Source organism: Myotis yumanensis, unplaced genomic scaffold (assembly GCF_028538775.1).
Source record: "Myotis yumanensis isolate MYYU_CA2020_CCGP unplaced genomic scaffold, mMyoYum1.0.hap1 SCAF_1, whole genome shotgun sequence".
Taxonomy (NCBI): Eukaryota; Metazoa; Chordata; class Mammalia; order Chiroptera; family Vespertilionidae; genus Myotis; species Myotis yumanensis.
Genome location: NW_027223752.1, coordinates 9,871,466 through 9,898,455, shown reverse-complemented (window position 1 = coordinate 9,898,455; position 26,990 = coordinate 9,871,466). Strand labels below are relative to the sequence as shown.

At 52.9% G+C, this 26,990-nt stretch overlaps 1 protein-coding gene across 2 annotated transcripts in view; it reads left to right on the top strand.

The window, feature by feature from the left end:
- The first annotated feature begins 17,351 nt into the window (after positions 1 to 17,351).
- Positions 17,352 to 26,990, top strand: part of LOC139009373 (sodium/potassium/calcium exchanger 4) — a 119,948-nt gene continuing 110,309 nt past the window's right edge. Inside the window, exons 1-2 of one of the 2 annotated variants that reach the window (XM_070413645.1) lie at positions 17,352 to 17,555; positions 19,379 to 19,489. In XM_070413645.1, the coding sequence (XP_070269746.1) occupies positions 17,426 to 17,555; positions 19,379 to 19,489 (241 nt within the window). In that variant the 5' untranslated portion in view covers positions 17,352 to 17,425. The remainder of the gene's footprint in view (positions 17,556 to 19,378; positions 19,490 to 26,990) is intronic. The other variant, XM_070413656.1, reaches the window with a different exon arrangement.

The following is a 26,990-nucleotide window of genomic DNA, read 5'->3' as shown; positions in this document are numbered from 1 at the left end:
TTAGCTACAGAGTCTCAGTTGGCCAGGTGGCCTCATACTGGAGATGATACTTCCCAGCCCTCCTGGCAGAAAGTGTGACCGTGTGATGTTCTCACCAGCGGGTTGTGAGCCACTTGCTGGTCTGGGCCTCAGAAAACTGGTCAGGGATCCTCCATCCTCTCCTCTCCCCTCCCTTCCCCTCCTCTCCCCTCCCCTCCCCTTCCCTTCCCTCCCCTCCCCTCCTCTCCCCTCCCCCACCACCTGGGATACAGGATGTGGCAGGGACCCGACCTCAGTAGAACCTAGGGCCATGGTGCTCACACTTGAGCTCCTCAGAATCACGCAGAGAGCTTGTTAAATCGCAGATGGCGGGGCCCACCCGCAGAGCTTCTGGAGGAGACCTGAGAATTGCGTGTCTGAGTGATTTCTAACATGTGATGCTGCTGCTGCTACTGGGTGCCTGTGGACTGCACCTTAAGGCAGCGGTTCTCAACCTGTGGGTCGCGACCCCTTTGGGGGTCAAACGACCCTTTCACAGGGGTCGCCTAAGACCATCGGAAAACACACATATAATTACATATTGTTTTTGTGATTAATCACTATGCTTTCATTATGTTCAGTTTGTAACAATGAAAATACATCCTGCATATCAGATATTTACATTACGATTCATAACAGTAGCAACATTACAGTTATGAAGTAGCAACGAAAATAATTTTATGGTTGGGGGTCACCACAACATGAGGAACTGTATTAAAGGGTTGCGGCATTAGGAAGGTTGAGAACCACTGCCTTAAGGATTTCTGCCTTGAGGGTTGTGCCCGAGTTATGGGTGTGAGGTGGAGACAGCCGGGACTGGATCTCAGGCCTGGGGACATGGAAGCCCCTCTCAGAAACCCCCAAACCTGGCAGAGTGGGGGTCTGAGGGCCGAGGCCTGGGCGCCTTGTCAGGTTGTCATGGGATGCTGTGAGCTGTGGAGGGATGCTGAGCCCATGAAGAAGGATCTGCTAATGACTTGAGATTTTGTGCCTTCTAATTACTTGAAGCTAAACTCTGCTCATTTGATGGGACCAAGGGGAATCTCATCTTGGAGTTGGGGTGCTGGCCACCCTGATCTGGAGTGGGGAGCTGCTGGTCCTCTGTCCACCCAGCAGAACCTCAGCACCCAGGGTGTCTAATGCTCGGCCAATCCCCATGCTGGCCGGCTGGGGGGCCCGTCGGGAGCCTCCGGGAGCAGGGGCCTGTGGGACGCCTCCTCTGTCCCCGGGCATCAAGCCAGCTGTTCTCTGCGCTTTCTCCTGTTTTGATCCAGTCATTTGTTTTATTCGTATCTGCATTCATCTCAAAAGGATTTTAAGGTAAATTTGCTTTTCAACCCTCACAAAAACCCTGTGAGTAAGGATTAGTATTTCCATTTGAGAGACCTTGAGCTGCTGCGTAGAGAGGGAACGCGGCACAGCCAGTGGGCGCAGCGCGGGGCAGCGCTGGGATTGGAAAGGTGGTCCTTTGGCCCCCAATTCGTGGTCTCTTTTTCTCCCTAACAGACTTTTTAGAGAAAACCCTGCAGCATTTATTCCATATGAAAGGGCGCACGTAACGTACACGCAGGTTACAATGGGGACAGTGAATGCCTCTGTGAACCTGCCCCCTCGGGCCCTTCGCGGGCCACACTTCAGGGACCTGCCAGGAACCAAGCTGAGCTGGGAGCTTTAGAGTTTTGTCCCGTGACTCTCACATCCCCAGGAGGTGGGCATGTCCTCCTCAGCACACGGGTGGAGAAACTGAGGCCAAGGAAGGCGTGGCGACTGAAGTTCCCAGAGCCCGGGGCGTCCACCCCTGGCCCTGTCACAGCCTCTGGGGACACTTGAAGATGTGGATCCCTGAGCTCTACCCCTGACCTTGCAGATCAGCATTTTCAGAGCTGGGGCCCAGGGAGATATTTTTTCAAAACTCCCCAGGTGACTGATGGAGTTGGCCCACAGACCCAGGTCAGGGGCTAGAACTTTCCAGCACTTCGCCACTCTGAGTGGCTGCGGGGCAGGGGGCGAAGCAGCAGAACTACAGGCGAACCTTCCTCCTGGACGTGACCCACGCGTGATTCTCAGCGACCTGCAGCCCCTGGGAGGGCCTCGGGGACCCTCCTAACACGAACATGTAAACCCTTCCCCCAGGCAGCGGCCACACCATCTCGAAGGTTGTCATTGTCACATGGGACCAAGGTTAGTCAGTAAATGAGTACTGAGGGTTTCTCGTATTTGGCGTTTATAGGATAAAATGAGCCTATCGCTGGAGAGTCCTGAGGACTTGAATTCAGCATCCTGCTGAGAAATCTGCCCGCCGCCTGGCTCCTGGCAGCAAAGCTGCGGGGGGGGGCGGGGGGGGGGGGGGCGGTCCTGCGACTTTGGTGGCATGGCACTGCCAGCGCCCCATCCGTGCAGCCTCCAGTTGGCTGTGGTGCTTTTCGGCTTCACCGGTATCCAGGGAGCTGGGGCAGCGGTTTGGTTAGCCCTGCAGGGTGCAGCGACACCTCTTTACATCGATCGCCTGGGGGGGGTGTAAGTTTCCAATAACCGGACGTTAGGATTCGCTTGCAAACCGTCCACACCCCCCGTTGCAAAGGCAGATTTGAATACGCACCTCTGACCCCCTCACATTGGCCCGGATGGCGGCATTGCAGGTGTCACACAGTCCTTCTCCATCGGTAACTGGGACGGGTCGGGGCAGGTGGGCCGTGGGATCTTTTACCCAATGGGTCACCGGGAACAAAGTTTGAGCACCATGGGCCTGAAGGCATCAGCTCTCAGAGCTGGGAGGGACCTGCGCCCCAGGGTCAGGGAGCCTCTGGATTTGCCACGGTCTCTCCACCAAGCTGGACCCAAGAGGCAGCTTCTCTAGTTTCTAGAAGGACGGGTGGGCACGTGGGCAGTGGCTGCCGGCCCGATAACGCGATCTCCCCTTTACAGCAGCCCAAGAGCGTAGCTGGTGCGTGTTAATATTGGATTATTCCTCTTCGTAGTTAGCTGCCTCCTCACTTCACTGTTTCCATGGCGACGCTTCTCAAACACCACTTCATACTCTGCATACACAATGTAAACAATCTGCAGTTGAACATTTCCCAATTTAGGGGTTTGAAGCCAGAGCCAGCAGGCCTGCCATTAGGGATACAAGCGAGACTCCAATCCCAGGAAGCTGCCAGAGGGGAGGCTGGGGGGACGCGGTGTGAGGGATGCCAGAGCCAGGTCAGAGGAACTGGGGGTCAGAAGGCCACTCGCTAAGTACTCTGCCCCTTTGTTAGTGGGCATTTAGCATAGGAGGGGCTCGGGGTGACTTATGGAACTGGCAGGGACTCCTCCATCACTTAGAGACGAGGAAACTAGGGCTCTGGATGGTGAAGCGGCTTTCCTATTGTCACCGTGTGTGACAGAGTCAAGGCCAGAACTGGGACATGTGCAGAGACTCCATGTGTTCACCCAGCACATGGTCCCTCCGCACCCCGTGCTCATGGCAGACCTTGTGGGTCCACGCTGGTACTCTTTCCCATTGGCCTAGACTTGCGTTTCTCAATTTCAGCACCAGGCTCTGGGACGTCACTGCCAGTTGAGCAGAAAGACACGTGAGATGATGTTCAGTTGTTCTTCTGGCATAACCAGCACCAGGTCCAGTATGCAAAGGGAATGGCATTGGGATGGGTCTCTCACAGGTGCCCTGAGCCCGAAGGTCGAAGAAGTAGGAAGATAGAGCAGGAGGCAAGCAGCTCATTGGGCATCCTCTGTGTGCCAGACACCCTCTGAGGTTGGTACTTCCATACGCATGGTCTGGTCTCATCAACTCCCATTCAACCGGAGCCAAGGCTGGGCTCAGTCTGCATGACAACCAAACAGAGGGGCAGAGCCCAGTGGAGGATGTTAGAGAGAAACTCAGCATGGACACAGCCAGAGGCGTAAGACAAAGCAAGTTCACAAGGAGCTCTGAGGCATGCGTGGGGAAACCAGGACCAGCAGACAAACCCGAAGGCCAGCAGTGAGGCCAGAACTGGGAGGCCAACCTGGGCTGGGTGCTGAGCGAATGCAAGAGGGAAACCAGGGCTGCACTTGGGCCCCGGGAGTGCATCCTGCAGTGAGAGTGTCCATGGCTCCCCTTCGTGCACTTCGGGGCACGTGATACACGAGAGAGGCTCCTGTAGGCGCTCAGGGCTCGGTGGACAGCGACCAACCTTTAAGCCAAGATCATCCCTGTGTTTACAGCCAAGAAACAGAGGCACCAAGAAATTCAATGACAGTCTCAGGGCCACCAAACCTGTGAGCTGGAAGTTCAAGTCTGTAGACGCCAGCCCTGCTCTGGGCTCTGCATCGCTGCCTCTTGGCAGGTGGCAGGTTTTCCTCTCCTCCTTCCGAGTTGGAGAGAAATAGGTGGAGGGGAAGCATGGAGGCCCGGGGTCTGCGGAGAAGGACGGCTGATGGACAGAAGTGGGGAGAGGTGGGGGGGGGGGGGAGCAGAGGGACCCTAGGGAGACAGGCACCCAGTGAGGGTGTGTTCTTTTCTCCACGGGTCTAGTGCCGGGTGACACTTACTGTCCAGAGCCCCCGGATTTGGGGTTTCTTGTGGCGACAGTCTGTGTGCCTCTTGTCTCGAGAATTGCCTCTTCTAGGCTTGCTAGCCACAGGAATGTTACCTGAGGCGGCACAGACCGGTACCCGGCCTCCTCCTTGGGGAAAGGCCCTGGTGCCTCCAGGCAGGGTGCCCAGAGGAAAGAGACAGCCCTGACGGGCATCTGAGGGCCTCAGTGTCTCTACGGGAGCGGTTTCTCTGCTAAAGGAAACGGGAGGACCCGAATAGACACTTCTCCAAAGAGGATGGTCAAGAGACCTGTGCAAAGATGCCCCACGTCACTAATCACCAGGGAAAAGCCAATCAAAACCACAGTGAGATGCCACCTCATAGCTGGCAGGATGGCACCGTCAACAACTCAACGGATAACGAGCGCTGGCGAGGCTGTGGACAAAAGGGAGCCCTCTTGCATGGCTGATGGGATTGCACATGGGTGCAGCCACTGTGGAAAGCAGTATGGAGATGCCTCAAAAATTTAAAAATGGGGCTGCCATAAGACCCAGCAATTCCACTTCTGAGTATTTTATCAAAAGAAAACAAAAACACCAATTCTAAAAGATATGCACCCTGTGTCCATGGCAGCCTTATTTATAATAGCCCAAATATGGAAGCAGCCTGGGTGTCCATCAATAGATGAATGGGTAAGGAAGCTGTGATACACATACACACACCAGAATGTCACTGAATATAAAATAACAAAATCTTGCCAATCACAAAATCTTGTGACAACATGGATGGAACTAACGGGTATTAGGTTAAGTGAAAGAAGCCAGAAAGAGAAAGACAAATCCCATATAATGTTGCTTACTGGGCATGACAACCAAACAGAGGGGCAAAGCCCAGTGGAGGATGTTAGAGAGAAACTCAGCGTGGACACAGCCAGAGGCGCTAGACAAAGCAAGTTCACAAGCTGCTCTGAGGCATGTGTGGGGAAACCAGGACCAGCAGACAAACCCGAAGGCCAGCAACACCAAGTGAATAGACCAGATGAAACAGAAACAGACCCATAGATAAAGAGAACAAGCCGATGGTTGCCAGAGGGAAGGGGTGGGGGTGGGGGATGGGTAAAATCTTTAAAAAGTATTACCCTTGACTACTTGAAAAACAAAACAGAACAAAGCACAAAGTACACAGACTGGTGGCCTATGCACAGCAGGAACGATTTCCTTGTAGGTCGTAGCTCCAGAGGATGAGGTCTGAGAGCCGGGTGCAGGGTGGCCGAACCCTGGTGAGGGCCTCGTCGGGGTGCAGACTGCGGGCTCCTCGTTGCACCCTCACGTGGCGGACCACAGGGAGGAAGCAAGCTCACTCATGACTCTTATCAGGGCACCAATCCCACGCATGAGGGTTCTACCTTCATGACCTCATTTAACGCTTCTCAGAGCCTTACCTCCTAATACCTGAGGGGCAGGGTTTCAACATCTACACCTGAGGGGTGGGAACACAAACTGTGCAAAGAAATTTTTTAAAAGAAAGGAAGGAAGAAAAAACAAATTTTTTTTTTAAAAACAGGTACTCAGCCTGCTGTTTGGGGGACAGTGCACTAAAGGCATGGTTGTTTGTTTGTTTGTTTGTTTGTATCAAAGGAGCTGTTTTTATTTCGTCGTTACGCACACATCGTAATGCGCATGTTTTCCACACAGTGGAAGCACGCAAGGAGGGTTGTTGATTTTTTTCTTTAATAGAAAAACCTCAGACTTTTGCTTTCAACTTCTTAGCAACCCCAGCAGTCTTTGATTTCTGAGCAAATGATCCCATGATTGCTGTGTCTTCAGCAATGAGCCAAATGTCTTGGGAAGTTGAAGAGAAGCTCAGATAGCTCGATGGCTTTCAGGGCAGTGGGACAGGGAACAGAAATGACAGGAGAGTGGACAGGAGACGGGGAAACCAGAGAGGCCAGCAGCACCCCCGTCGCGGGCAGGCCACGGCCTCCCTCGTTTCTTCCCTGGTTCTGCTGTGAATGCTTCTAAAAATCATCACACGGGCCCTAGCCGGTTTGGCTCCGTGGATAGAGCGCCGGCCTGTGGACTGAAGGATCCGGGGTTCGATTTCAGTCAAGGGCACATGCCCAGGTTGTGGGCTCGATCTCCCGTAGGGGGCATGCAGGGGGCAGCTGATCAATGATTCTCTCTCATCATTGATGTTTCCATCTCTTCCTCTCTGAACTCAATAAAAATGTATTTTTAAAAAATCATCATGCAGTTCTTAGTTATAGAACTTTGCATGTTGATGCACTGTGGCAGGGAGAAGATGACTGCTGTCACGACAAGGCTCATCTCTTACAGGTCACGGGGGCTCCATTCATTAACTTGTTGCCCACGGGCACAAGCATCCTGACAGTGTGTGACTGCTCCAGGACAGACACTTCCTCTCTCTCCCTCAGAGACACCAGGGCTCCACCTTGGACTTCCTCTGTGCAAACCAGAGAGCGACGCTGAGACATGGGTACAGGACCCCCTCACCAGTTATGAGGTGACCTAGAGAAGGTTCTGGTGGAATGGCCAGGCAAGAAGTCCCGGTCTACAGGGGCAGCCTATGGAGGGTGAATTCAAAAGCAGGGTTATGAAGCTGACCAGGCTGGCTGGCTGCTCACTGTCTTTTGATCACTGGCCTTTGAAACAGAATCCTAATCATAAGTTTATACATTATTATTTACCAGCGGCCCGAGAGATTAGAATTCTCTCGGCTTGAACGCCCCTACTGTTCCCAGGCTCGGCCCGCGTGTGCAGGGCGGTTTCAGCAGCTGGTGGAGGGCAGGGCGGTGCTTGTGTGTTGATCACAAAAGCTCTTTTCTTTCTTTCCTTGGTTATCTGCTGAAGTATCTGCGTTTTCCTACCCAAAATATCTCCACCCTGCAGGTAAGAATTTGCGGGAGAGTTGGCTTTCAGAACCTGGTTAAAAGCGTGGAGAGAGAAAGGAGAGCAAGGCCCTAAAGCTAACCAGCGACATTCACCAGAAATCCTTTAAATTAATTTCAAACACTGAGTCATACAGACCCATCAACATTGCATAACAGCCATTAAAGTATTAGTGTGACTTTGGGGGACACTTTATTATGCAACTCAGTGGCAAATCTCCTCTGGGGCCTTTTTTTTTTTTTTTTTTTTAATTCCCCAAAAGAGTGGCAGTTCGCTAATTTATTTTCAAATGGGCTGAGTCTGGGTGGATCCCGGCCTCCTATTCAGCCTTTCGCCTCAGTGCAAGGACGGTGCGCCATGTGAGATTTGGTATCTACAGGAGAGCCGTGCTTGGTATTTTAAAAACACTCTCAATTGTATGCAAAGGCAGAGGCAACCATACATTCATTTAGCAAGTGTTCACTTGCGTGTGCAGGAGGCTGGGCTCTGCACCTGGAACGGAGCTCTGAGCTCCAGTCTCGCTTTGTCCTTTCTGGGTCTCAGTTTCCTCATCTATAAAAGGAAGGCTCATTCTTGAGGCAGGACAGGTAAGAGCAGGGATCCTGGACCCAGACTGCCTCGCTTTGAATCCCTGCTTTGTCGCTTATTTGCTGTGTGGCTTTGGGCAGGTTACTTAACCACTCAGAGTCTGTGAACTGATGGGTATATTGGTATTTAGTTGACAGAGTTGTTGGGAGGATTAAATGGGTCAATAGTTATAAAGTGCTTTGAACACTGGCTGGCCCAGATCGAGGGTAGATAAATATGATCTGTAGTTATGATTGCTCTTGTTGAGGTCCTGGCAAGACTCATCAGGCCATTTCCTGGCTCTCTGGGCACACGGCTGGCCCTCATTTCCAGTCTCCCGTGCGGCCATGGTCACGTGGCTGAGTTCTAACCCTGGGAATGTGGATGGAAGCGAAGTGACCATGTCCAGATCTGAGCCCTGAAAACCTTTCATGTGAGGTCCTCCATGTCTGTCCCCCTCTGCAGTTCCAGCGCAGATGAGCTTGGCACCCCCGAAGCCAGGTGCTGAGGATGGCACAGCCACGAGATGGAGGCAAATGAAAAATTACCTTCACGAAGCCAGCGAGATCTGGGGGCAGCTAGAGCTACTAAAGCAAGGCCCTGGGCTAGGTACAGAGTTGGATAGGGACTAAGACATCTTTCCAGAGGGGCTGAGGCAGGCTGTGATTGTTCACCTGCTTGACTACAAGTTTCTGAGATTATCTGGTAACTGAACCCAAGGATGCCCAGTACTCAGGCTGGAGACGAGAGCTTGTATGTCTGGCAAGTGCTGGCCAGGGATCTGGCGCGTCCCGCAGACAGCTGCCCAAGCTGGCCACGCCCGCTGTCTGGACAGCGGGGCCACATTTCTGCCCAGATGCCACAGGGAGCTGCTCAGGTTCCCCAGGCAGTCGCCCATGTTCCCGGGATGGCATGTAGTCCTCAGGCCTTGGTCCTTGGCCGTGCCCCCAGCTGTGGCTGCCCCTTGAATGGGAATTGGCAGGAATGTGTGTGTAGGAGCCATCAAAATGGGCAAAGTGAAACTTCCCCTCAGCAAAACTCAAAGCATAATCCGTGTCCCGACGCAGCCCAGGGCGGCGGAAGGCTCACTTTGCGGCACTGGCTCCTGGTGTGGGTGGTTTGCTGAGCGTGCACCTGGGTGGGAGACGCGTGTCCCAGCAGTCCTGGCTGCGTTTACCAAGTTCCCCTAGTTCCAGGCTCACGCTCCCTTCAATGGAAATCTCTCTCCTCCAACACTCCATCTGCCCGTTCTCCCAGCCCTTGTCATTTTTCTCCTGATATGATGGTCATTTCTACCCATGGCTCCAGACCCTGCCGAAGATGCAGGGTGGCTGGGGCCTTTGAAAGGAATAAAGAAATGTGAAAACATTAGAAAGAAAGAAAGAAACCTGAAAACAAAGTAGAACGCTTTCACAGAAAAACAAAAGCGCAGGCTGCTGTAGCCTTTGGCTGTGCGTACACCGATCATAAAGGCAAATCCAGCTTTTGTGCAATGTCGTGGCTCACAGCATGAAACAGTAGAAAATGAGCAAGGGTGGAAATGGGAGACACCTTTGAGCCGTGTCCTTTGCCAAATAGCCCTTTGTACTGTCCCCGTGGTCAGCTCAACCTGCCTTTATTCTTGAAGCGCCATAGCTGAATGAGTAGAGGGGCAGTGGGATGCTAATTCTGCCTCTGTCTACTCCGCAGGGCTAGTATGGGAATGAAAAGATGCATAAGGATGAAAACACTGCTTATGACAGATGCCAACGGGAGAAACACGGTGGGCCAAGCTACAGTTGCCGAAGGGCCAGGTATGCTTGTCTCTTCCTTCCCTGAGGATTTATTGAGCACCTACCAAGTCCAGGTAGCTAGCATGGTAGCTGTGGTTCTTGTCCCCATAGGGCTTAGAATCTGGTGGAAACTATACATAAGCAAATGATAATTATAACACAGCATGATGAATTCTGATAGAAGAACAAGGCACCATAAAAACACAAAAGAGGGGGCTCTTCACTCAGACGTCAATGGTCCTGGAAGGCTTCTCAGAGGAAATGATAGCTCCTCTAAGACTGGAAGCAAAAAGAAGATTTAGGTACCTTAGTCCATTCTGGCTGCTGTAACAAAAATACCACAAATGGGGTGGCATGTAAAAAAAACAAATTTATTTCTCACAGTTCTGAAGGCTGGGGAGTCTAAGATCAAGGTGCTGGAAGATTTGGGGTGTGGTGAGACCCCTCTCTCACTGTGTCCTCACGTTGAGAGAGCTCTCTGGGGCCTCTTTTAGCAGCAGGGCACTAATCCCATTCATGAGGCTCCACCCTCATGACCTAATCACCTTGCAAATGCCCCACCTCTTAACACCATCACCTGGGCAACAGATTTCAACCAATGAATGGGGAAAGGGAGGGTCACAAACATTCAGTCCATACCACCAGGCACAAGGGGGCTTTGGAGGTGGGAAGGCATGCTCCAGGAAAATGAAACAAGGGTTACCTCTGAAGAACAAGACAACTGAAGGGAAAGGAAGGTCATGATGAAAGATTGGGGGAGGAAGGGCCAAGAGGGTCTGGAGCAGTGTTTCGCCAACCTGGCTGCAGCTTGGAGAAAATGTTAATGCCCAGTTCCCACCCCAGGTGGTTTAAAAGCTCCCAGGGGGAACATGCCATGTGCAGGATCTTGTACACCAAGCTAAAGAGCTGCAAGTCCATCTTGAGAGCCACAGGGAGTCTCTGCAGGTTATGGGAGGAATGGACATAACTGGATTTTTGTTTCTTCAGGAAGATTACTCCAGCTGCTGGGTGGCCAAAGGAAAGGGCTGACAAGGCTGGGGTTAGAGTCACTGGTTAAGAAGGTTGCTGCGGGGTCCAGGTGAGGAACAGAGCCCGAGGTGTCAATGGTGATGGCAGGAAGTGGGCCAATCTGAGGTCCAGGTGATGATGGACTAGAAGGGCGGGAAGGTGAGGTTAAGACCCTGGTTCCTGACTTGGACAATCCTCTGAAAAGGCTGCAGCTCCAGCTCTGGCTCCAGACTTGAGTCAATACCAGAGAGCAAGTAATTTCAACCAGAGAATTGATTAGCTCTCTAGGAAGAGGTGTAGAGAGTGAGAAGAAAAGATGGTCTAGAACAGAGGCCCAGGGGGCCCAGGGAAGAGCTGGTCAGAGAAGGGAGAGGAACGCCATAAGCGTGCACCATCACGAAAGCTAAGGATGTGGCTTTTGTAAGAAGGGTGCATTCCAGAGCGTCGGATTCTGCGGAGTTGTACCCACAGGCCACTGGTGACCTTGACAGTGGAGATGAGTGGAAACTTGGGGTGGTACTGAAGTGATGGTGAGAGCTGGCGCCATCTGACAGGGGCAGCTCTTCTTTATCTTTTTCACATTGTAGCCAGAATGTGTTTACTTATTCATTCCATAAGTACTTTCTTTATTAAGCACTGGGCGCTGTGTTCAGAGCTGTGGATAAGACAAGTCCTTGACGCAGAAGACAAGCGAGGAGACAGATACTCTCATTCATATCAGAAAGCCGCGTGATGGGAGCGCTATCACAGAGATGCACGCCAGGGGCTTTGAAAAAAGCAGGATCAACTGTGTGAGGGCGGAGGAAGGGGGCAGGCAGGAAAGGTCCTGGAAAGCAAGGAAGAGGAACAAGGCTTTCGCGGGCATGGCTGTCAGTGGGTGTCCACTGCCGAGTTCAGGTCTCAACTAGCAGGGGGGGGAACAGCATTTTCAGACCTTCTAGCTGCTGGAATCTAGCAGGTGGATGGGACCACGTGATTGAATTTTGGCAACGAGCAGTGAGGAGTGATGAGCACATCACTTCCAGGCCAGAGCGCTCATTTGCCAGAGCAAGATCCTCCGGAGGTCTCTCTTCCCTCAGGCAGGGTGAGCAGCAATGTTCAAGACTGTGGCTGCTTCTAGGTATCTGAGTAACTACCTTCAAGACACATTTCTCTTGATAGACAAGGATAAAGGAGAAAATACTATTTTCCCTCCACCCACCCATCTTAGGTTCATTGTCTAGGGCAGTGGTTCCCAACCTTTTTTGGCCATGCCCCACCTAAGCATCTCTAAAATCCTGATACCCCCCTGTGACATATAATTCTTATTATTCAAAAAGTGAACTCCATATTCATGTGGAGGAAGCCTAAAAGGCCATTCACTTGCTCTAAACAAGCTTCCAAAGAACATGACATCCATGAAAGAGAAAAATAAAAGAACGAAAGGACAGTTGAAGTACTGAGGAAGAAATTGTTAAAAAATAATAATAAAATGAAGTGATATGAAAAAACAGCCAATAAAGTTTCAAAACACATAATAGCAAACTGAAATGCATAAACATATCACAATATATATTTATATACTGTAGATGAGGCCCATAGAACCATAAGAAATGCAAAAAATTCACTGTTCATAACTCATTCTCGAATTGCCCCCCTTAAAAATCAAATTGCCGCCCTGACCGGTTTGGCTCAGTGGATAGAGCGTCGACCTGTGGACTCAAGGGTCCCAGGTTTGATTCCGATCAAGGGCATGTACCTTGGTTGTGGGCACATCCCCAGTAGGGAATGTGCAGGAGGCAGCTGATCGATGTTTCTCTCTCATCGATGTTTCTAACTCTCTATCCCTCTCCTTTCCTCTCTGTAAAAAATCAATAAAATAATTTAAAAAAAAAATCAAATTGCCCCCTCCTGTGGGACGTATGCCCCATGTTGGGAACCACTGGTCTAGGGCCCAGTAAATTAGACCAGCAACAGACAGGCTAACGAGAAAATCAGAAGTTATTAACACGTGCATTGTGCATACACATAGGAGCACCCAGTGATGAGTAGCTCAAAGGGGTGGTTAGAACTTGGGCTGATATAGCATCTTAAAGTCAACACATTTTTAGAGAACTGACAACAAAGGAAAAAGACTTTGGACTTTTAGGGGTAGCCAATTGTGGAAGGCAAATATATGGGGAAACTATTGGTAGATGAGGGCTAGTTTCAGCAAGGTTTGTTAGATTCCTCTGGTGCTGTCTCTGGGCCGATACGAATCCAGAGTTGTCACCAGTGATTGACTTATGTCCTCTCTGGTGGAAGCATCTCTACAAATTCATGTCCTGCTTTTAGGCAAATAGAGGAAGAGCAGAGAGCTTTTCTTGAAACTGTTTCTTCTCATTTGCCTTTAGCTCAAAATAATCCTTATACCAAAGTGGCATATTTGGAGGTGGGATATTCAGCTACCCCTGAGCAAACTTTTGCTGTTTTGCTGTCACTATAGCATAACCTAGCCCAGTGTGGTCCCTGGACCACTAGCGTCAGCTCCACCTGGGAACTTGTTAGAAATACAGATTCTCAGGCCCCACCCCGGACTTACTGAAGCTAAAACCCTGGGGGCTCAGCCTTCTGAGTTTAAAAAACACCCCCCACCCCAGGGAATTTTGATTCTCGCTCAAGTTTGAGAACTGCTTCCCTGGCTGGTGCAGACTGATCTGGTTGCCTGGAAGGCCGAGAAGGAGGAATTAGAATTCATAGAGAAGGTCATCCCAGTAAACTTGGAAACACGGAGTAAGAAGACTAATTAAATGGTGAAGCGTTCATATCAGAGAAAATCGTTTTTATGTTGTTATTATTTGCTTTTTCTTTTTTAGAGAGAGAGAAAAGGAGAGGAATAGAGACATCAATAATGAGAGAGAATCATTGATCGGCTGCCTCCTGCACGCCCCACACTAGGGATCGAGCCCACAACCTGGGCATGTGCCCTGGTCAGAATCAAACCATGACTTCCTGATTCATGGAATCAGGAAGGTCGACACTCAACCACTGAGCTATGCCGGCCGGGTGAGAAAATATATATTTTTTAAATATATATTTTTATTGATTTCAGAGAGGAAAGGAGAGGGAGAGAGAGATAGAAACATCAATGACAAGAGAGAATCATTGATCGGCTGCCTCCTGCACATCCCCCACTGGGGATCGAGCCCACAACCCGGCATGTACCCCTGACTGGAATCAAACCTGGGACCTTTCAGTCCGTAGGCCGATGCTCTATCCACTGAGCCAAACCAGCTAGGGCGAGAAAATATTTTTTAACAAAAAATTATTGTACCCATCCCCGAGATGGCGAAAACGGGCTGTGTGAACAGTCTCCTCCTCTGTTGCATCAGAAGAAAATGCTGCTGCAGAAAGGATACTCCAAACCCTGTGTCACAGAAGCCAGACCTCGGGCCTAAGAGAAACCCAGGACCTGCTTGCCATGTGTCCCGATGGCTTGCTGACTTAGAAAACACTCCTGACTGCTTTGAATCCGAAAAGCACAGACAACCCAATTCTTCCCTCTGCTGGGCGAGCCATTAGAGCTTCGGCAGAGGCTGGGTGGTGATGGGCACTGTTTAAATGAAGCAAAAAGTACAATTTCAAAGCAATTGCTTCTTAAACTGTCAAATCAAAGGAGCCCATCTGTGCATGTGAAATTGTTCCAAGGGCTCTAACTATTAGCTGAAAGCAGGTGAGAGATGTCAACGAAAAGAAATGTTCCAGAAAGAGCTAGCGAATGTTTAAAGACAGACGCCCGAGGACTCCTTTGGCCTGTTTTGGATGAAAACATGTCTTCACCAGCCCTACGTGAGCTCCATGGAAAAAGTTTTCAGAAAAATTTAAATCCGAGGAACCAGATGCCATTCTGTTCATTGGAGCTGCTTTAATCAGGATGACTCTGACCCTCACGCTGTCTTACGGGTAGGCTAACTGCATATGATCACTTTAACTTTTTCCTTTGCCTTAAATTTGATGCCAAGAGGCCTTGGCTGGCTTTCCGAGTGATATATTTCACACTGTTCTATTGGCCTTCTATTTGCTGTTGACAAATGCATCCTTGTACAGCCTAGTCAATGAGAAGGATATTCGGCAAAAGTATGAGAAGTGTCTTGTCCGTCCCTGGCAGGCACGCTTGGTTCAGGGCACCCACCTGGAGGGTGCGCCTCAGTGGTAAGGCATCGCTACAGACAACACAGAGCCCTGGGCTGCTCTGTGAGAGGCCAACTCCAGCCTTTTCCATTGCATTTCCTCTAGGGGTTTGCGCTGCAATTAGACGTGTTCATGCCTTCAGTATCTTTGTAGGCACGGAAACTGGGCTGCTGAAAATAAATAATTAGTGAGCCTTCTGCCTCCCCTGGCCCTTCAGGTACCTCTTACCCGTGCCACTCTGCCAGGCTTACCCAGGCAAAAGGATCCTGCTTACTCAGCCCATGAGGAACCACGCAGATGGTGATGGGCTAGAGCAGTGGTTGGCAAACTGTGGCTCGCGAGCCGCAGTTTGCTGACCACTGGGCTAGACACTGGGACAGACTTGGAAGGGCCATGCTTCTGGCACGTGAATGTGGGGCTTGTTAAACAGGCGCATTCTGGCTCAGCTGGCTGGAACCTCAGAGCCTGAATTTCTTGCAAGCTCCCCGGCAAGGCCCATGCTGCCTCGGCCCACATTGTGAGCAGGGAGGGGAGAAGCACATTCTGCAAAACGACTCCTAGAACAGACGCTACTCAACAGGCACTGATCGAAGGGCCTGGCTCCATGTTGATTTAGGATTCCTTAAAGGCAGGGACTGGATCTTACACTCTTTTTTTGGTTGTTTTGTTTTGTTCTCTAGCTGGCACTTGGCACAGGTCCCGCACACGGTGGGTGTGTATTTATTTAATTAAACAGCTGGCCGAAACCGGTTTGGCTCAGCGGATAGAGCGTCGGCCTGCGGACTGAAGGGTCCCAGGTTCGATTCCGGTCAAGGGCATGTACCTGGGTTGTGGGCACATCCCCAGTGGGAGATGTGCAGGAGGCAGCTGATCGATGTTTCTCTCTCATCGATGTTTCTAACTCTCTATCTCTCTCCCTTCCTCTCTGTGAAAAATCAATAAAATATATAAAAAAAAAAAAAAAAAATTAAACAGCTGGCCTCGTTCCAAACAGGATTTCAAGCGGACTTAACCCCCAGCAGGCTCTAGCCAGGTGCCTGATGCACTGGTCAGCACTGGCCAGCGAAGGAAGTCAGTCCCCGGGGTGGTCTCCAAGCCCCTGGGCTGAGGCTCTTCCACCAAAGGTCCCCATCACCTACTAGTACCTCGGCTGCTGCTCTTCTGAAATTCTCCGCCCTGCCCCATTTTTAAATCGGTTTACACTAGAGAGCCAGTCAGAGGAGGAAAACAAAACAAAACAAACCCCAGAAAGCCCTGCGGAGCGGCAGGCTCAGCACATCAAAAGCTCCGCTCTATGCAGAACTCTCAGGTTGCCCTCTGCCTGGTCTGCAGGTCCGCCCTGCGCCCCCACCGCCGGCTCCCCGCCCCCAGAGCCCCTCAGGAGTCGTCCCAGCGGGCACAGGAGCTCGTGGGCTTGCTGCAAGCCTGGTTGTTAGCTCTGCTTGAGTAATTAATCTTCTCGAGCATCTCTTGCACCCCCGGGAGGGGGGGCGGGTCGAGTCACCCCGGAGGTCGCGGGAGCTCGGACAAGAGCGACTGCTCTATGGAAACCCTTGTTCCAAGAGTCCCTGCGGAGCCATAACCTGTTCCTCTGGGCAGCAGCCTCCCAGGGCTCTAGAGGCAGGGCTCGGTGCGGCTCCATGGGGGCGGGGGGAGGAAAAGGGAGGAGGAGGGCGATGATATTGGTCAGTAGTTGAGCCTCCCCAGGGAAGGGAGGAGCGCGCGGGCGAGTGCGCCCTGGAGGAGGAGTACACGTGCTGCTAGGGGGGTGAGAGGCGGGCGGGAGGGAGGAGAAGGGAGGCGTGAGCTGCAGGCGGGAGGCGCCACGGCCTCGAGACGCAGGCGCCAGCAGCCGAGGAGAAAGTTCCCGTGGAGAGCTCGCCCCGGGGAGGGCCGGCGTCGAGGCCGCTCGCAGCAAGGGTCGCAGGTCCCACGCGCCGGGCCGGCCTGCCTGCCTCCTGCGCGCCCTGGGCCACCCGGCTCGGCTCCTCGGGAAGCTGCCGCTGCCAAACTTGGAGGAGGCGGAGGAGGAGGATGCTGCGAGCGCGAGCGGCGGCGCGGGGCGCGGGGGCGCACTGAGTGCTCCCCGGGGGCGGCCCCAGGTGAGGCTGCCAGAGCTGCGGCCCCGCGAGCCCGCCGAGCCCGAGCGGCCAGGTAGCGGCTCCAGCGCCGGGACTGCGCCAGCCCTGCCAGCCAGGGCCGCCAGCGCCACCGCGCCCGCGGCGCCTCCTCGCCACAGAGCCATGGTGCGCGGTGCGCGCACGCCGCGAGCGGGACTCTGAGCTCCGCCGCGCCGCGCGCCCCCACCGCCGCTCCCCGGGCTTCCCCGCCGACCTTCCCCGCGGGCCATGAAGCTGGGGTCCACAGACCCTCGCCTTTGAGCGGCGCGGCGCCCGCTCCGGCCCCTGCGCCGCTGGACCCCCGATAGCGCGCCGGCGGCTGAGCCTCCCCATCGCCCGCCACCGGCACCCAGGCGCTCCGGGATGGCGCTTCCAGGCCCCCTCCGGCCGCGCAAAGTTCGCAGGAGGCGAGAGATGCTGCTGCAGCAAATTGGCTTCGTGTGCGCGGTGCTGGCGCTGGCGTGCTGCGCGCCCGGCCTCTTCGGCAGCCCGGGTAGGTGCCGGTGCGGGCCGACCCGGGAGTTGGGGGGCTTGGGCTGGGAAGCCGCGGGCAGCTCCGAGATGTCTCCCCCTCCTTCCCGGTCAGGTGGGTCCCAAGGGCTCATTCAGTCCCCTCCCGCGGGGCAGGGAGCGCACCCCCGGGAGGACTGGTGTCGATGCTCTGAGCCCCGGCGCCGGTTCCCCCGAGCTGCGCGCCGCCCCTCGGGGCTCGGGACGCGGCTGCAGGCTGCGTTACTAGGACGGAAGCCAGCGCCGCGGCCCCTGGGCGCCCGAATCAGTCTCCCGAGGGTGCGGGGGATGGGCAGCGCAGCAGGGGGCCCAGACGTGGATTCCCTCGACCTGAGGGGTCCGCCTCCCTGGTCGGCGGAGCGGGGAAGGTTGTACTCCGCATCCCTGGAAAACCCATCTTCGGAGGCCGTGAACTCCGTCTTCCCTCCCCGGGAGGTTGCTGCCATGTTTCAGCATCGTTCTCTCAACTCCCCTTATCCCCAGGGTGGGAGCGCTGGCGTCTGGGGCACAACCCACACTCCTTCACCCAAGAGGAGGCCCAGGGAGTGGAGAGTCGCCTAGGATATGCAAATCCGAGACCAAGAGCAGGAGAAACTTAAAAAAAAAAATCTGGTGGGAGTGGTGGTGGTGGGCACGCGAGCCCTGTGGAGTCTTCAGAAAACGTTCACTTGGCCGGCATTGCCATTTTTAATGGGATGCTGTGGACCTTGTGTTTTTGTTTTTCACATTTTAAAAATATGAAAAACGCAGGTGATTTAGCAACTAGGACATGAGATAAAGAGGCAGTACCTTCTGAAGCAGTGAGAGAGGGACAATTTAGAGAGGTTTATAGTGAGTTGACAGGTAAAATTTAGCTGGAACTTGATTCAACTTAAAGAAAAAAAAAAAGAAGAATACTGCCTTTCAAAACCCATACTTTGTGACTGAGGATGTAAGGTTAAACAGTGGCCGTTCCCAACAGAAAACCTGAATGGTTATTTGCACATTTTAATATCTGGTGCTTTGCAATGGGGCAAGGCAATGTGTTTTTTCCCTCAATTACACACCAGAAATAACAAAACACCGAGAGGCTCTTAGACGGCAGCATTAGAGAAGGGTTATCACCCAGCTGAGGCCGTGTGCGCATCAGGAGAGGTAAGTGAGTGAGTGCTTTAAAGGTCCCGTAGTGAGAATCGCCCGTGTTTGCTGGACCAGGAATTGCCGTTAGGAGTTTAACTGCGTTTGGCCCCTGCCATCCACTCCTGTGATCTCACGTGTTCCTCCGTGTGGCCCTCAGACCGACAGAGTCAGCATCACCTGGGAGCTGGTTAGTGCCGAATCCCAGGTGCCAGCCCAGACCCACCGAGTCAGAATCTGCATTTTAACATGGTCCCCAGGCCATTTGCACGTTCAAGGGTGAGAAGCCCTGGGCCAGACCCCGTCGATCTTCTCCGCCTGCTCGCTGGCTTACTGTCCATCCGTAGGCCCTGCAGAGCTGGGACACCTGAGCATCGTCACCAGCAGAGAACTTCCTGGTCACTTTTCTAAACCCTTTGTTGCCCTTGCGAGGGGCCGGGAACGGAGAGATCTTGGCCAAAGTCAGAGCACATGCTGACGCACCTGGGAGTGGGAACAAGGAACTCCATCTAGGAAACAGATGGCTGTAGGTGATATCTGTTGTGCCTCCAATCATTGTACCACTCCGTACAGGTGGCTCTAAGTAGTCAAATAGGGCTGTTGCGACGAGATTACAGAGAGGTGAGGTCATGGCGAGAATGCAGGCGCCACCTTGACCTAATGGTGTCTGTGACTTCACTTCCAATCCAGGGCACAAGACAGCTTCTGCCAGCAAGCAGGTTCTACCAGACACGTGGAGAAACAGAAAGCTGATGGCACCGCTGAATGGGACTCAGACAGCTAAGAACTGCACAGATCCTGGTAAGAAATAGATTCTTCACCCTCCTCTGGTGCCCCCTCCCCACTCCCGGGATTTGGCTGGGCCTGGAGATGGGGCCTTATGTGGACACTTACAGCCAGAGGTGAGAAAGGTGGTTTTATGCACCTGGGTGGGCGGCTAGCGGTAAGGCATTTAAAGGTAATGTACACATGTTAATCAATTGTGCTGCTAAGCAACTCAAGTACTTTCTTTATCCAACAACTGAAAAAGGTCACATTCAAGAGTTTTAAAATTTCATTTTCTCACAATGCTCTGAAGGCTCAGAGTTCCCCACTCTCTTGATTTTGTTGGCCTGGGCGTCCCCCCCCCCCCCCTTTTCTTGTTGTGCCTACTTGCTGGAGCTCTAGGGGCAGCAAGCCCGGCTGCTCTGACAGATGGCACGTGGGGAAGACCTGTCGGCCAGGGCAGCTGCAGGGGCAGGACGTGCGGTCCTGGGCCCCTTCTCTGGAGTGGCAGTTCCTGGGGTGTCATCCCAGCTCAGGGATGAGTCCTGCCTGCCCTGGAGGCAGTTTCCATTTCCTTCTGAGACTTCTCGAGGGGGTTGGAGGCTGTTGGGACCCAGGGACCACAACCTATCCTTGTCCTTCCGCAGGCAGGCTTTGCTAGAAGAGGGGAGGCTCCGGGAGAGGACAGTGCTCCGGCAGGCAGCGCGGGAAGGGAGACTGCCCAGGCTCTGCAGGGCATCCTGGGCTGTGTCTCTGGGCTGGCACATGGTGATCTCTGACAGCAGGACCAGGGGGGTGATGTATTTGGAAGCTTGGAGGACAATGAGGCTTTATTATAGGTGGATACCACTTGGCTTTTCCACGGAGTGGCTGGTGAGTCACATGATCTATTTAGGCCTCTGCTTTCCCGCCTGTGAAATGGGCTTGCCTACTCCGGGGTTGTTGGGAGAATCCGGCAAGGCTCTGTGTGGGGCTGTGTGTGAGAGGGAGTGGAGCCCCAGGGCAAAGGAGCAGGTTGGAATGGCATCGTCCTGTGGCTCATTTTCACAGGCAGGTCTTACCTGCGATTCACAGGTCAGGGAAGAGCACACGAGTTGCTTAAGTCATGGAACGTGTAGTGTGAAGCTGCCTCAGAGCCTAGGCCTGTGCGATTAGCATGTTTGGTTGGTTCCATGTGCATAGGAAGGCCGGGGCCTTTCCTCAAAGCCTGCTTTCTACACCATCTACTTCCCTTCTCCCAGGATTCTTCTGAGAAGTATGGGTGGGCACGGAGGAGGTGAGCGCAGGCTTGCAGAGAAGCATCTAGAATTCCCTTTGAACTTTGAACTCTCACCTGTCCTGGTGACTCAGCAGCAGCGGTACCTGCCCTGTCATTTAACCTCCCCCAGTGCACCTTTCATCAGCCAGAGGTGGGGGTGAATGTGCCGGACTGACATGGGTGAATGTATGAGGCCGTCCTCGCACTCCAGCGACCTGAGATGCTAATGAGCACCAGCCACTCGGGGAACACAGGGCTTTTCTGGGCAAAGAATTGGGGTTGGTGCCCTAGCTGGTTTGGCTCAGTGGATAGAGCGTGGGCTGTGGACTGAAGGGTCCCAGGTTCAATTCCGGTCAAGGGCACATGTCCGGATTGTGGGCTCGATCCCCAGTGTGGGGGCGTGCAGGAGGCAGCCAATCAATGATTCGCTCTCATCATTGATGTTTCTAACTCTCCCTCTCCCTCCCTCTCTGAAATCAATAAAAATATGTAAAAAGAAAAAAGAAAAGAATTGGGGTTGGTGCAGTTTTGACTGGTTTCTAGCTCATGGTGCCCTGATCTTGGACTGGGCACACTGGCTTAGACAAGCTCCCCTTTCTTAGCATCTCCTACGCCTGATTGTTTCCTGAATCTTCAGTGAATTCTCTGATGAAAAATGATCCCACTAGCCTGGCCGGTGTGGCTCAGTGGTTGAGCGTTGACCTAGGAACCAGGAGGTCACGGTTCGATTCCCAGTCAGGGCACATGCCCGGGTTGTGTAGGAGGCAGCCGGTCAGTGATTCTCTGTCATCACTGATGTTTCTTTCTCTCCCTTCCTCTCTGAAATCAATAAAAGTATATTTAAAAAAAAATGACCCCGCTAACTATGGAGCAGGCAGTCCTACCTGGCAGAGGACCCGGACTTGTGCCACTTATGGAAAAGAAATGGAGGGGAATCGGCAAGCTCTTTTGGAATAATTGACATTTGCGTTGTGCTTGTGTTGACTGTTTTCTGGAATAGGGCCCTGCACACAGAAGGGACTCAGTAAATATTGGTAAAATGATGGAATGAAAGTGTATTTTGAATATTAAGCACTTTAATCCTCAGAGTGTTTCTGAAAAGATGAGGAACAAGAAGCTCAGAAATGTAGTGACTTTCCAAGATCTCTTGGCAGGCGGGAGCATCCCTGGTGTTCTGGCTCCAGATCCCATGCCCCTTTTCCCCTCCACTGCACTGCATCTGCCCCCCAGCCCCACTGCACATGCCCCAGCTCTCCTCCCAGCCCAGGTAGGCTGAGGCCTGGCTTCCCTGCCAGCCCCTGGTCTCTGGGCCGAGAGAAGTTCCAGCCTCCTTCCCAGTTCACAATCATGTATGTAGCACCCTCCTGCTGCTGTGTGTCTAGCCTGTGGGGCACTGGGTGGGGAGTATAAGCAAGTGTGAGAGGCAGCTCTTATCATCAAGTAGCTCAACGCTGTGGGGAGAGGACCTGAGCTCTGGTGTTTCTCCCTCTTCTTAGAAGGGCACTAATCCCATCATGGGGGCCCCACCCACCTTCATTACCTCATCTAACCCTAATTACCTCCAACTACCATCACATTAGGGGATCAGGGCTTCAACATAGGAATTTGGGGAAGACGCAGACCTTCAGTCCAGATCAGGAACCAAAGAGTTGCCACTCATCTCACAGGGGTGGCACCTGGAGTGTTGGAGGACAGCTTCTCACACCTGGCCTGCAGGTGAGAAACACCTGTGGGCTCTGAAAAATACAGATGCCTGGCCCTGGCCCCAATTCGTGACATCAGAACCAGAGATGGACCCATTCTGTGGCCAATTTTCAGAGCTTCTGGGAAACTGGCTCATCCCCCCAGGTCCTCCATGGTGGGCTCCCCCTTGTCATCACAGCATCCCAGGCCTGCCCTGGCCAACCCAAGTCGCCTCCAGTCACTGCCTCTCTCGGGTTAGCTCTTTGCAGGCAAGAATCCTATCCATTGTTTTATTGTTGGTTGGCTTCCCCCAAGTAGAATATAGGAGGTGAGAGCCTTGTTTGCTTTCTACCACCGCAGTATGTGCTTCAGTTTTTCCTTCTGTAAAAGGCGGTGATAATTAAATCCACCTCATAGAGTTGTTAGAATTAAAGGAGTTCCCTTCCACCAAGTGATACACACCGAGGCTCAGACTTCAGCCTCCCTTTTTGTGACTTTCTTCCCGGCTTACTCCAGAGATGATACCATGTCTGTGTACATAGGTACTGGACAAACTACTGTCAATCACCTGTCAGGAGGACAAGTTAAGAGGTAAACGTCCTGCCAAACGCTGTTTCTTCTCTTCTGGAAACACATGTCTTGTTTTGATTTGATTTTTTAAAAATCTTTTGAGGATTTGGGATGCGGGAGGGTGGCAGACCTTGTAGAACTTGCCTCTAAAAGGAATTTGTCCCTTGGCTGGGGTTATGTTACATGTTGGCGTTTAGCTGGGGAGGGTGGGCCTGGCTTCCCCCATTCTTACAGCTTTCCCCCCACGTCTGAGTCTGGGTCAGCGATCCATCCTCCCCTGGGTCACCTGTTCATCTGGGTCTCCATCCTCTGCCCCACATTTAAAAGGAGCAGCAGCGACAGAGGTGGCTTGGTTCCCCTGTTGTCATTGGGGTGGTGGTGGGGATCTGTTTTATCTTGTTTGGTATTCCACTTGTCTTTTGGGATGCCTGGTGGCTGTGTGTCTTAGCTCGGGCTGCCGTGGACGATACCATGGCCTAGGTGCATAAACAACAGTATTTTGTTTACATGCAAAAACAATGTAGTATTTTCTCACAGTTCTGGAGGCTGGAAGTCCGAGGTCAGGACTCCAGTGTATTTGGGTTCTGGTAGGGACCGTCTTCCTGGCTTGCAGACTGTGCCTTCTTGCTGTGTCCTCACGGAGGGGAGACCAGCGAGGTCTCTGGAGTCTCTTCGGGAGCTGCGAAGAGTCCATCAGAAGGCTGCTGATCCCATCCGACCGGGGCCCCACCCTCGGGACCCATACACCCACATTACCTTCCAAAGCCCCATCTTTAATACATTGCTTTGGGGTTAGGGCTTCAACATGAGAATTTGGGGGTGGGGGTGGGGGCACACTAACATTTGGTCCATCACAGTGTCCGTAGAAGGGAGGCTGGGAAAAGAGGCCTGAGGGCCCAGTGGACGTGGCTCAGTGGTTGAGCGTCGATCTATGAACCAGGAGATGACGGTTCGATTCCCGGTCAGGGCACATACCTAGATTGCGGGCTCGATCCCCAGCAGGGGGTGTGCAGGAGGCAGCTGATCAATGATTCTCTCATCATTGATGTTTCTAGTCTCTCTCTCCCTATCCTTCTCCCTCTCTAAAGTCAGTAAAAATATATTTAGTAAAAAATAAATAAATAAAGAGGGCTGAGGGAGGGGTGCCCAAGAGAGAACTGAAGAAGAAGATGGTTCTTAGCATTTCAGGAGACCAGCGGAGTGGGAGACAGGTGCTAGACAGAGGATCTTGCCTGGTCAACCTGGTTCTGATCAGCCCTGACTTTGCATCCTGCACCAGGGCTGATGTGAAGCCACGTGGTGGGTCTGGTGGGGGTGGAGCCTGTGCACAGGAGCTGGCGTTGGGACTGGGCTAGGAGGAGGCGATGAGATCCTGGCGCAGGTACCCGCTGCAGCAGCGGATCCCTGTAGGCGCCCCTGCTTGGGGAGCGGAGGTGCAGAAAGCCTGAGGAGGAGGAGGGGACCTGGAGCTGCAAAAAGTACATCGGGGCCTGTGGGCGTGGAGGTGAGGCTGAGCCAAGGTCTGTGGGAACGCACCTTCAGCAGCTTGGGAGACAAGCCGCACACCCCAAGCGGCAGAGTTATGTAACAGCAAATCCCGAGCTGGAAAGGCAAGAATTGAACTCGCTGCTGCTCAGCAGGGGTGGGCGGGGGAGGGGCAGGGAGATCACAGTTCGGTTACTATCCCAGCTGGTAGATGGTAGAAGCAGGATCCAGCCAGGGGAGGGGGGATCCCTGGCAGGACGACCTCCCGGGATCCGGGGGGGTTTCCTAGGAAAGTGCCACCACCCCCTTTGTGATGGTGACAGACTGGCCAAGCCCCCCTGGTCACACACGGAGGCTGATGAATGCAGCCCATCATGGGTGGGGTCACTCTGCTTTTGGGGGGGTGGGCATGCTGTGCGCTGGGTCAAGTGGTTTGACCAAAGGTCTGGTTTCTAGTTCCGGTTCCGCCAAGATACCGCCTGACGTTTGGGGAATCCCTCCCCCTCTTCCTCCCTCCCTCTCCCAACAAAACGAGATGGCGCTGGGTGCGCCCACAATGTCCAGTAGCCAGAAAAAGCGCCTGCCCCGGCAAGCACGGCTCTTCTTGGAGACGGCAGCTGGGTGTGCTGCAGGCAGAGGTGTGAGCTGGCTGTGTGACCTTGAGCAAGGTCATGATCCCTCTAAGCTTCAGGTCTTCTCTTTTATAAAGTGAGCAAGACAGCGGTTCCTGCCTGCCCCGTCGGGCTGCTGCCAGCCTTAGCCCACACGGCGGCTAGAAGTAGCTAAGGCGGGCCGAGCCCACGGCGGCTGCCACCATCGCCATCCTGGCTAACGCCAATGCACTACGTACCGGGGGCTGTTCTGAGGGCTTCCCATGAATTCACTCACTTCTCACTACTGCACCTTTAGGTAGATGTGATTGATTCATGTCCTCATGGTACAGGGGAGGAAAAGAAGACCAAAGAGATGAAGCAAGTAGTTCAAGATCAGCCAGCCAAACCAGAAGCAGGGCCAGGTGTGGGTGTGTGTTTTTTAAACAATTAATAAACTTTATTTTTTTTACAGCAATTTTAGGTTTACAGAAAGATTGAGCAGAAAATTCAGAGTTCCCGTATTCCTCCCCGGCCCCAGTTCCCTCTGCCATTCACACCTTGTTAGTGTGGCAACAGCTGTTGCAATTGATGACCCGATCATTGACACATTATTATTAGCTAAAGTCCATAGATTACATCGGCTCACTCTTTGTATTGTACATTCTACCCGTTTGGGTAGATGTGTAACAACATGTGTCCACCGTGGCAGTCGTATGCAGAGTACTTCCGGTGCCCTAACCGTGGCAGTGGAGACATTGAATTGGAATGTGAGCCTCTGCCCTTACATAATTTACTAATGAATGGTGTAGAAAAGACAGGTTAGAGACGAGGACGGCCACTGCGTCTCCCGGCTCCCGGCACTGTCTGGGCGCCCCTCTGAGAAACAGGGGATGTCTGTCTGTCCGTCGCAGCAGCAAACATCTGTGTGGGCCTGCGTCTTGGTATGTTTCTGATTTGTTTGCAATCAAAAGTTATTTTTTTCCCCCTTATCCAAACTATCGGGCCATCTGCTAGCAATCCCTCCTCCTTCCCGGCCATCTGCTACCCCTGACTTCAGATTCTCTGCTCGTGACGAGATGCGGGCCTCGCGCAGCCCAGAAAGCACCCACCCGGCTTCCTCGTGAACTCCAAGGGCCGCTCCTCCCCGCGTTAAAAATGGAAATTATTAAGCGTTGCCATGTGTCGCCTGGGGCTGCAGGGATCCAGCCGTTGGACTCACCAGAAACGTCAAATGCTTGGAAAGGCTTTTATTTTATTAAACAGCAGTGAAGAGGTCATTGGGGCATAACATTTTACTTTAAAAAGAAAAATAAGAAAGAAAATGTGCTGGAAGAATTTGCAGTGTCTCCTGAAAGGACCGTGGCCGTCCCCCGTGGGACAAGGACAGGAAGTCACTGCCCAGTGGGTCATCCCGCTGCCGATGGTCTGCAGGCCTACAGCCCCCTTTGCTGATGCGGCTCCAGCCCTGGAGCTCGAGGTAATGGCCCGAGACATGCAACGCAATGTGCTGCCTCGAGTGTCTGCACACCTGCGCTGTGCGAGGCACCAAAGCTGGAGGGGACCCAGCCCTGACATGGGGAGTGCACAGTGGAATCGGGGACACAGGCAAGGGTGTATATAGCAGACAGAGCGGCCTGTGGCAGGTACCTCTGGAGCAGCAGCGACGTTCAACCGTGCGCCACAAGAATGTTTAAAACATGCAGCACCTGACTGTTCAGCCAGGGGCACTGACCTCTTTCCCTTAGAGCAGTGGTTCTCAACCTTCTGGCCCTTTAAATACAGTTCCTCATGTTGTGACCCAACCATAAAATTATTTTCGTTGCTACTTCATAACTGTAACGTTGCTACTGTTATGAATCATAATGTAAATATCTGATATGCAGGATGGTCTTAGGCGACCCCTGTGAAAGGGTCGTTGGACTGCCAAAGGGGTCGAGACCCACAGGTT